This window comes from Acyrthosiphon pisum, chromosome A2 (genome assembly GCF_005508785.2).
Source record: "Acyrthosiphon pisum isolate AL4f chromosome A2, pea_aphid_22Mar2018_4r6ur, whole genome shotgun sequence".
Lineage (NCBI taxonomy): Eukaryota > Metazoa > Arthropoda > Insecta > Hemiptera > Aphididae > Acyrthosiphon > Acyrthosiphon pisum.
In genome coordinates, this window is record NC_042495.1 from 26,596,251 (window position 1) to 26,608,572 (window position 12,322).

Below are 12,322 nucleotides of genomic sequence, written 5' to 3' on the forward strand. Positions count from 1 at the left end.
CTTTTCCATACTGAAAATCAATGCTATGTCTTTTTCTAGTTTCATCTTCAGTTTCATTACCGATTTTTGCTAAAATTGGTTTCTTTGATTTTCCTGTTACTACATCAAATATTTCAGCTGCATTCATGATTACCTTAATTTGAAATTTCCACATGTCCCAATTTGATGCATCTTTGAGTTTGTTGATTTTATATTGTTTGTTCTCCATATTTAAAAAAACGTAAATGTACAATATCTACACACTAACAAACGCACTCACACTACACTGCACTTACTTCGCAAATTATTATTGATGTACACTGTATATACACAAAACACGCAATTCTTTAATCAATTATTATTTTAATAACTATTCACAACTTTATTATAAAGACCTTACTACTGGGCCCATAACCTGTTGAAGTACACAGATATACAGAAGTTAAAGGTAAATAATAATAAAATTGGATATATATAATATAATAATAAGTATAATGATACAATGTACAATAGTGTTACGAGGCGTAATATAAATCACGGACTAAGATAGTAATATTTTGCGTAGTCAGTCAGTAATGAGTACATTATAAATTATAATATTATTTTTGCAGTATATTATTAATATTTATTATTTTGTGTTTTGATTTTTTATGTTTTCTAATTCTAATTATTGTGTTTTTATAACACACCTATAGATGGCGCTTTTACCCCTAGTTGTATCTTACGGCGGCTTTAGAAACATTTTAGGGCCACTGATAAGGTAGTCAATACCAGTCCATACTATCTTAGTCCGTGGGCCCCTGCAAATGTGTCATTTTTAAGGAAATGTGTTTAGGCAATTTTTTCGTTTCTGCGATTAATGATAGTCTTTGTGTGTGTAGTAAATAATCGTTAGTGTGTGTATACTCCCCTACCATCACCCACGGCCCGCATCAATTTACAATACATTGTTATTTCTTATCTGGTTTATGGTTGCACGCACGCACACGCACAAGTCATTTAATGTCTATAGATCGAAATATTCAAAACCAATTTATGGATGTGAAATAGCCGTCGCACTGACAAAAATGAAGGTACTTCTAGACTCTAGTGATTCGATTTAAGAAAATTTAAAGATGTTTGTGTTGGTAAACGAGTTACTTTGCATCGGTCGGAGCACTTTTTCAATTTTAGCAAATTCCTGACGAGAATAAATATTTTACATTTTATAAATTTATAATTTTTTAGTATTGAATATATTCAAAAATATCTAAAATATAAAGAATATGCTCCGACCGCTGCAAAGTAGACTTGTTGACCAATTAAGGGGCTTCGCTACGGTCATTATTTCAGGGGCAGCATATAGTCATTATCATTATTAACGTGTAAAATATAATTAACATTCGACGTATAATTTTGAGTAAGTCCCTATATACCTTTTTTTTTTATTTTTTATTATTTTTCCAGTTTGAAACCGATGACGCCACAGGAATCGCTTTCGCATTACTACCGCTGATTACCTATAATACATATGTATATATATATATCTGTTAACCATCATATTGTATGACATTGGGTGGACGAGTATATTTGCATATTTTAAACAAGTAGGTATTTGCATAAAGAACTACAGTACATTCCGCTAGCGAATCATCTTAATATATTTGTGAAAGTCGTATTTATATGAGAGGTATATACATTATTTTTATTTATTGTCCAATATATAAGACATTTATATCATTAAATATTGTTGACTGTTGGGGAAGAATTTGGACTGGGCCCACAATAAAATCACTATATTTTGCATTACATGTAAGTTTTAAAAATATATATTAATAATGTGTATTTAAAAATGTATATAATAAATATTATTTAAATAATATGCTGATATAATATCATAATATAGTACGAATATTATTCCGAATAAAATGTTTAACTTTTCCTCTAAGCTATTAAAAACATCGATATTTTATATTTCTGTTGTATAAAATATGTTAGGTATTAAAAAATATTTTCGTGACAAAAAAATACAGCGGCCACGATAAATGTTTTCAGTGGGTGGTGGAGGGTGTGGTATACGGTATACCTATACAGTCGAGTATTAATGGCTTGTTTTAAATATTTGGCTTGAAGATAATAATAGTTTGTTTGGTTATAATAGGTTTAATATGAATACATACCATTGCTTATTAGTTTTTAATAATTATCTGTTTACTTATACAAAACAAAATCTACCCATAGTGAGTTGCAGTTAATAGTTTGACAAATTATTTTTCAAAGAAATGTTTGTACCTACCTACATTGTTACCCACCACTTTAAAATACTAATTTAATTTTGATTAAAAAATATTTTACCTATTATATTTGTAACAGTATTGTTTACATTATTTACTTATTTTAATGGTTGAAAAAAAAAGTTCTTGCTGGATTCATAAAAGGAAAAAAAACTAATAATAGGTAAAGGTGTTTGTATACAATTTAACATATTGGAATATAACTTTGAATTTACATCGGTGCCACTGGTTTTTATATGAAATTTTTATATTGAATGGTTATAAATATATAATTATTATGTTTTTTTTTTTTTTTTTAGAACTTTTAGTAATAACTTTTACAGTTCAACAATTAATTAATAATATAGGATGCAAAGGTTACAATTTAAGATAAAATACAGTAGTCTGACCGATGGACTGTACAATATATGATAACATGATATATGATACATGATAACAAAAGACAATTAAATTAAAATATTAGATACTGAATGTGCTATTTTATATTTAATGTTTTTCCAGGACTATAGCACTATGGAACTATAATATTTTACTGGCTAATTTTGTTCTTACTAACTACTATTCATTGTTCAAGAATTAAAACTGAACTCAATAAATTCAAACAAACCTAATCAAAAACAGAAATGTTTCGTGTTTACAAAGAGTGGTCAGGATACAAAAAGGTAATATCCATTCACATAGTGCAGTTGGCGCATACCTATTATAGTCCGTTAACTACTTTTCGTACATACATATTAATTATTCAAAACTTCTTCACTATAAATAAAGTTGAACTTGTGGCGTACTTTGAGTATTTAATAATTTCTGAATTTCTTATATATATTGTAGTAGGTACCTAATACCTATATATTTATATTATAATAAGCTAGTAAGCTTTATAATTTGTTTGCTGTATGTGCAAACTATGTCAGTTAAAACTTAATGTAGGTGGCATCTAATTTGATTTATTATGATCTAAACATAATCATCTCTGTAAGATAATTCAAAATATAAGTGATAAGCATCTAAATATATGAAGATAAATGAAATCTACATATTTAACTTGAACTATAGTACAAAATATTATATGGGTAATATGATACGTTATAACTAATTAATATAAACGTTTTTAAATTTAAAATTAGTACTTTCTGTGTTTTCAACTAGTTAATATACATCTTTTAAACAGTTTTTGATTTCTTGGGCAAAAATGATTTAAAACTTTAAATTTTACTTAAAATAACTTTTATTTCTTAATTTTTTACAGATTCGTAATGAATATCAAACTATTTTCTGATTTTTGGAATCTTAATTTTATTTCAGATACTATCTCAATTTTTCGAATTTAAGAATATCATACACGTGATTATGGATGCAATTCAATGTCTACGAGGAGTATTTACTTTTATTATATTCCTGGCCAAGCCCAAAGTTTTTACGGAAAAAGTATAGGCGTTTAATAGTTCACATTGAGTTGACACCACTTAACAATATCTATGGGTCGTCATAAAAATGGCACTGGGCAGTGCTCATAATAATTATAATGATTTCTAAATTCAATATGAATATACTATGTAGAATTCAGATATTATTATAATCTATATAAAGACTCTAAGGCCAATGGATTAAAAAAAATCATTATTTTTGTGTCTTTAAATATTACGTTTTTGTTACTATTTAGTTTTTATTATTTTTAATAAATGAATATGTAATATTTCCACAAATACATTTTGAACCACAATTATAATATTATTACCTACTTTGAATAAAATGTTGCATCTGTAGTCGAAATAATATTATGAGTATTACATATGGTGTTAAATCACTATTCAGCTGAAACGTCGTCTTAAGATTTATGATATAATAAAAATGAGAATACGATTAACCATATCCTTCAAGATATAGCAAAACGAAATTTACCGTGGATTCCATATTTGCAATTACAATTTATACCATAATATAATGTCCTTATATAAAATTTGCGTAGGATATAGGTATATTTCAGAAATGAATATTTTATTTAAATTACCTATATACCTACGATATACCTATTCAACAGGTATAATAGGTTCATCGTACATATAATGTATATATCACATGGTATTATATTTATATAGAAAAATTTCGATTTCTTTGTAACTGGTTGCGCTCAAAATTTGGATCATTGTAGACACGTAACTACATTTTCATACAGAATATCTACTAACGAACATTATTAGGTACTAACTTTAAAAAGTATCTCTTACCGCATAATATAAATACTAGCTACAAAACATTTTAACGTGAATTTATCGAACAGACTCATCGATAGAAATCGAAAACAAGTTCAAATATATAGGTATAATGAATAATTATCATTTACCTTATTATTTACTCTACGAACGAATAATCCAATTGATTTTTGTGTAACATTTATTAATGTATTGCAAGACAGATTTTTAATTTTTAATGTCAAAAATTCGAAGACGTATTTTTATCTACCGATTACTTTTTTAACAAAATTTTGATATTTTTACCTATATACATTAATTTACTGTAACCTAAGATATATTTAACGGGGAGGTAAAAATTATTGAGGGTAATAGTTATAAAAATGTAATAACATATTGCTTTTCGTTGCCTAAATATTATTATATTATTATTAAATTGTAAAAAATACAAAAATAGTATAATAGACATTCCTACTAAAAATAATTTTCACTAAGTAAATCATTCATTTAATCAAAATAAATGTACTTTAATTTAATTGACATGGCATTATGTTTATAATGCCTATAATATAACATTTTTATAGTGCTTAAAGATGTGTTTTTTTTACTTAGCCGTTTTTGTTTTTAAACGTAGTTCGACGAAGTGTTTGTGTTGTGTTTAAAATGTACGCGATTGCCCACTCGGATATAATATTAAATTTAATAATAGCATTGACAATTCGTAAAACCTAACATAATATTAATAATAATCGTAATTCATTAGGTACACGATAATATATTAATATTATTTCGGCAACGAAAACCAATTTATTACATTTTTATAATGGTATATAAGAGTGGGGCGGTCGGCGGTCGGCGGTCGGCGGCGGTGGCTAGTAGAACCGTCTTTATTTCTGGATGACATAGGCGGCGACCGACAGTCGCGATAGTGCATGTGCCGACGCAGCTCAAACAGTGTGCCCACACAATGAACACCATCCGATTTTGTTTCACCGCCACCGTAGCGTTCCTCGTTGTCGCGATCGGCAGCAGAGGCGCGTCTCGCGAAGATAATATCGTGTCGGGTCGGAAGTGCTGCCCGGTGGATCGGCTGTACGATCCGGAAATGCGGTTCTGCAGAAGACACGGGACGGACGTTGAATGGTACCACCAGAGGTTGGCGAATCGACTGTTCCACGGATTCCAGATGGCAGCCAATACGTCGTTTAATATTACCTATTATCGGCAGTCATATTGCAAAGACACGGAAGTGCGAGTCGACGTGCCCGCCGTGGAGGTGCGTGGGCTGATGGAGGCGCACCCGTCGCCCATCGAGTTGCCGTCGGATTACTGCTTCGATCTGACGCCGTCCGATGAGCTGGTGGCCCGGACGTGCCAGCCAAGTGACCAGTACTGCGGCCGGGCCAATTACACGTGTGTCAGTAAGTGCTGTGGCTTCGGAGATATGTATGTCTACAACCCCGACATGTAAGTCCATGTAGTCTTATGTATAAGTTTAAAGTAGTATATTATACTGCTTATACCAAGTGTATCAACAGATGCAGCTGGTTCCGTGGTTATTTGGCGCGGAATGGATGGTGGAGATTAGGCGAGATGTCCTGATTGGCAAAATTTTGAATGTTTGTGTATATTCAAATAGTGGTGCCGAGGACATGGTTCAAGTCTGGCAAGTTCCAGACCTAATTTAAGGGTAGAGTGTCGGATAGTATTTTATTTTTTTTAGGTAGGAAAGAGGATATTATCTTCTATTAAAGGTGGCACCATACAATTTTCACTTGCAATCGGAACTGCAATCGCAGACTGTGTACTTGTATGCTATGTCTTAGAGGGCTGTAATCTATATAGGTAGATTAGATATAAATATATAATTTATCAATCTTTTTGATCGCTGCTTCACACAAAATGTGAAATCATTTTTAAAAGATTTAGCTTTTGAAATTTTGTTATATTAATTTTTATTTAAGTTGTTTTGCTCACTGATTAAATTAATATTGGTATAAAATATAATCTATAAATTGATAAATTATATAGTTATAAATTGAAAACGATTTTGGCGCAATTCTACTGATACGTCGTCAGGGTTACTATTTCTGTATACATATTATATAATATTCTAAGAATAAGATATAACAACTGGGCTTAATGGTTTGTACTTGAATCGAAAACCTATCCCAGATTATAATATACAATATAATATTATATCCGTTTTATATCTACAACCATTTTATATTAAATGTTTTTCAGTTTCGATTTTGACTATTATAATCTTAAAAAATATGTACCTATGCCAACAATAAATTTAATGTTTACTATGTTCTGTATTATGTAGTTTATTGGCTGGTAAATATATATTAAATAAGTTCATAATACAAGTCAATGGTACCAACATAATAACGATTGAGGAAAAACGATAAATTTCTTACTACTGATTGAATGTATCATGTTTTATCATGATATCTATACTTACCAGCTATGCCTATATAATAATTTAAAATACTTACAATTTACAAGTCAGGTTTCACCAAAATATCGTATTCAATTTTCCTCCTAACTGTTTCTCCGGGAGCACCTCTCGTCCCACTTCTGGATACGACTTTAACACTACCTTTCTCATTTATTAATTAATTTATAAAAAATTACAAACATTTTTAGTATCTAATACTTTAGTCTCTACAACAATAACAAGCGTACGAAGTTAACAGGTAGTTCCCCAACCATATTTTCTTTTTTATGAGTGTTTGTGGTTTTAAAATTGACAAAAGTCGTAAAACTAAATAAAACCAAAATTCAACGTAAACTGTAAAGGCACATTCATTGTTTATGATTGTTGAAGTTCAAATTATAATAATTGATATTCATACGTAAAATAAAGATTTCTTTACAAACAATTTTTATTCATTGAAACATTCTATTTTTACTTAAATTATTATTTTGTATACACGATTAAATTTTCAAAATATTTGAATTAAATGAACGATGAATCATTGTATACAATGAAAAATGATTCTAAGTGGTTACAGGAGTTGGTCTGCCTATTATGTTACCAAGTATATCTCATTACATGCATTATATTTCGTTGCTATGAGTAATTTATTTTTCTGTGAGTTGGTGAGACGGTAATTCAAGTAAATTTTAAAAAAAAAAACAAAATTTATGTTGTACCGTCAATCGAGGTGACGTGGAACTACGAGGTGAGATGTAACAATTTGGTTTTTGTTTAAATATTTCAAGATATTAGATATAGTTTTGCTAATTGCAAATCATTTTTTTATATTTTTTACGAATTTTTCAACTTTTTTAGTTGAATTAGCAAAACTCGATTTGCAATTAGTTGCGATAAATTTGCAATTATTTGGCGGCATTTTGAAAAAAATCGGAAGAAGTAGGGGGGCTGGCTAAAAAAGTTGAAAAATTCGTAAAAAATATAAAAAATGTATTGCAACTAGCAAAACTCGATTTGCAATTAGTTGCGATAAATTCGCAATTATTTGGCGGCATTTTGAAAAAAATCGGAAGAAGTAGGGGGGCTGGCTAAAAAAGTTGAAAAATTCGTAAAAAATATAAAAAATGTATTGCAACTAGCAAAACTCGATTTGCAATTAGTTGCGATAAATTTGCAATTATTTGGTGGCATTTTGAAAAAAATCGGAAGAAGTGGGGGGGGGGGGCTGGCTAAAAAATTGAAAAATTCGTAAAAAATATAAAAAATGATTTGCAATTAGCAAAACTCGATTTGCAATTAGTTGCGATAAATTTGCAATTATTTGGCGGACTTTTGAAAAAAATCGGACGAAGTGGGGGGGCTGGCTAAAAAATTGAAAAATTCGTAAAGAATATAAAAAATGATTTGCAATTAGCAAAACTCGATTTGCAATTAGTTGCAAAGAATTTGCAATTATTTTGCGGCATTTTTAAAAAAATCGGACAATGTGGGGGGGCTGCATGAAGTTGGCCCCCCCCAACATTGAATTTGAGTTAACTCAAAACTGGGTGATTTGCAATTAGCGAAACTGGATTTTCAATTATTTGCAATTAATTTGCAATTATTTGGTGGTATTTTGAAATCATTCGGACAAAGTGGGGGGGCCAACTTCATGTACAAACTTGTAACACGTGTTTTTTATTTTTTTTTTTTTTAAGCGAGTTTTTATCAAAAAACTAAATTGAAGGTTCTATTCTATTCATTAGACGTATGCGGAAATAAATATAATTTTTGTAGCCCAGTGCGATTTTTTTTAAGCTCACAATACTAAGAAGTATGTCAAAATTGTTTCTAGTCACCTCGATTGACGGTACCTATGTAATAATTATTAAAAATATTACTATACGTATAGCTATTATTAATTTATACAAGTAAATAACAACGTAGAAATATGTGAATTGGTTCATGGTGTAAATTGCTTAAAATTAATCTAAATAATTACCTGCTTTGAATAATTTCGTAAATAAATTGAAATATCTTTACAAATGTTTTTGTGTAAAATTGTATTATTGATATTTTAAGGTCGTTGTAAGAATACAACTTATGAGAAACTTTGTATTTTCAGATTTAACAAAACGTTTTTTTTAAAAATTAAAAATATTAACTTTTTATTCACAAAATAATTTGTAATTTTTTAATTAATCTTACGATTTTAATGCCACAGGAAAAACCACCGAAAAATTACGAAATAACGCTAAAAATGGGATTTTAATTTCTAGCGCTTTGTATATCACCATAGAAACGAATAAAAATTATAATATTATAATATTAATTCAACTTAAATGATAAAATAAATAATAACAATATAAAATATCCAGACTGACAAACCGTCTCCGCTCAGAATCGTTTTTCTTATACAATGATATTTTATCATTGAATTCAAGTCTAATACAACCCATTATACAATGACCCACTTGTAACCTACTGTACAGCAGAGTGACATCCACTTACCTGCTTTTCTTAATTTTTATTTATTTATTAATATTATATATTATTATTTATAAGCATTTTGTACACTAAGATAATAACACTGATATAATATATATATATATATATATATATATTAGCAACATTCAAGTAATTGATTGTAAATTTATATTATTAATCGATAGGCGCTATGATTTTTTTTTGTTAAATTCAACTACTTCTAGTAAAAATATTGCTGAAAATGTAGCTATTAATATTAAGTAAATTAATAAATAAATAAATGAATAATAATTTAATTTTGTTCACAGTAATGACATAATATATTTATAGGTACCTACAATTTGTAATTTAATTTATATTATGTGTTATCAGTTGAAGAAGTATAATTGGTGCCAGTTTTTAGATCATTGATTTTTTCATTTAGATTTAATCGATTTAAGACTATTTGTGTAGCACGAAAAATTTGATATTTTAGGGACATGCGGGTCTGCAATAATGGCGAGATGCCATTCACGTTGTCTGCCTATGAAACAGACGCAGGCGGAAGTCCGGTGCGCCTGTCGAACAACACGGTGCTGCCGTTCCACGGCAGACTCTCGTGTATTGCTACCAATCTAATGGGCAACAGGTTCATATTGACCACGGATGGCAACCTTCACCTTACCACCGATCTCGGCGAATGGATCTTACCGTACACGGATTACTGCTTGGAGTATGACGATTTGGACGGGCCACCGGAGGCCGAAGATCTGAATGCAAACGTGTGCACGAATGTCAAACTACAATCGGCTGGTATCGCCTTTAGGGTTATTTTGACCGCGTCTATCGTGTGCCTGGTGCTCACGCTGATCGTATACGCCACACTGCCTTACCTCCGGAACGCCCACGGCTACTACGTTATGTTCTACATGGCCTGCCAGCTCATGAACTTTGTCTGCGATATAATCACACTGACGATAAGACACGACTTAGACAGCCCGTTGTGCATTCCATTCGGTATGTCTTACTTGTTTTTTTTTTTTTTTTTTTTTGATAAAGGTAGACAAGCTTATGAGGAATATTGTATTACATTTTCAAATCTTATGAATTCTTAGTTCAAAATAATTTGCTAGCTTTCATTATTTTTCCGTATTTTGTTAAGATTTGAACTTTTAATGCTTAGAAAAAAAAAGTAAAAAAGTGTTACTGAGGATTTTAATATTTTTCAAACGTCATTATAACAATATAGTATGAGTCTTGTTTTAAATTTTAAATTTTAAATTTTTTTTAGCCAAAAAATAAATTTTATTGACATTCTTAGAAACAAAACTAAAACAATTGAAAACTGAAAATGTCCGTAAACGGTTCAAAACAAATCAAAATATTTATCTTGTATAGAAAATGCTAATAATTATAAACAACCCGTGAAAATTTTCTTAAAGTTACACCAAAAACGATTTTGCGTAAAAATTTCTGTTCTTCATTAATTTTAATGTTGTATTTCCCCACGCTTTTGAAAACTATTGGGAATTTTGACCTTCAAATGCACCAACTATATTCACTTTCCTATCGTACAAGATACTGTTGAAGAAAATCGAAGCAGTTTCACTACCCCAAAAATAGGTTTGACTTATTTTTGATTGATTGCCAATAGTGTTATAATAAATTGTAAATTATAATATGTACAAGGAATAGATTATTTTAAAAATATAATTATTTTATTATAAATATTATTGGTTATTTTAGGTTTTGTGCGAAGCGATGAATGTACTGATTTTACGACGATGTGTGGTTTTTTTTTATCTGTCATCACTAGGGCTAGGATTTTGTAGCAATTGCATTTTCTTTCATAGTACTACAGAACATAGCTAATCAAAAACAAAATTTGATTCATTCATCACAGAGTTCAAATATGCAATTTTGATTTTGCTTTTTTTGTATTTTCTTATGATATTTGTAAATAAATGCTTTTTTGGTACTTTTTTGTCAGTTTATTAGCTTTTTAATTAGTTTTTGTTAATTATACGCATATTTAACATTTTTAGAACATTTACGTCCATATTTATCTAAATTATTATTTATTAATTTATTTTAATTGTATTATTATATATACTTATTTCGTGATTTCGTTGTGAAATATTATTGCCTTATCGGAAAATATTTCTGAAAATAGATTCTTAGATTTTGTCAGTGATTACCGAGTGGGGGTAGTGGTTACGTATTACACGTTGACATTTATCGACATTTAATAAAACAGTTTTTAATTTAATTTTTTCAATATTTATAAATAAATTGTGCTTAGTTGTTCTAAGAATTACTTAGTGTGAATATATACAAATGTGTTTAATAAATTATTTTTTGATATTAAAAATATTTTTCAGCTAAACTTAAAAATGTTCAAGTCATTTTTAGTTGCATTTTCTTGTATTTTCAATGCTTTTTTTTGTAGCATTATTGGCAATTTTTTAATTCCTTTGTTGTAGGTTTTTAGTGGTTTATTTTCCTAGCCCTAATCATCACCCTTTAAGACAGTAAAAGTGCTTAGATTTTTTTCAACGGTATCTTTTCTGTTAGGAGAGTGAAACTAATTGATACTTTGACGGGTCAAAAGTAAAATTTTTCAGTAGTTTTCAAAAGCACCGTGAAAAACAAAAGAAAAATTAAGGAAAAATGGGAATTTTTACGGAAAATCGATTTTCGACTTTTTTAGTTTTTTATTCTTTAGTTTTTTAAAATTGTATTTGTTGGGTAAAAAGCTTGAAAATTTAATACAAGGCTCTTAAAATATTGTTTCAATGGCAAAGAAAATATTAAAAATCCTTAGTCACAGTGAACATGACAATGTGGGAAGGGGGCAACTTCACGCAACTAATTGTTCATGCATCTAAAAACTAAACAAGAACAAATATAAATATTTCCGTTACCATTCGTCTTATCAGCATACATGTTAATAATGCTTCCACATTATATTTACTATTAATTATTATTTTGTT

The 12,322-nt window shown here is 29.2% G+C and overlaps 1 protein-coding gene across 2 annotated transcripts in view; it reads left to right on the plus strand.

Annotated features, from left to right (window-relative positions):
- The window catches only part of LOC100159796, a 21,234-nt gene that overhangs the window by 517 nt on the left and 8,395 nt on the right, over positions 1-12,322 (plus strand). Inside the window, exon 2 of one of the 2 annotated variants that reach the window (XR_003839437.1) lies at positions 1,426-1,565. Coding sequence is in view for 1 of the 2 variants with exons in the window: in XM_029489331.1 (XP_029345191.1) it covers positions 1,426-1,512 (87 nt within the window). In the remaining variant the exon portion in view is untranslated. Of the gene's footprint in view, positions 1-1,425; positions 2,267-12,322 lie in introns of those variants that run through there. The other variant, XM_029489331.1, reaches the window with a different exon arrangement.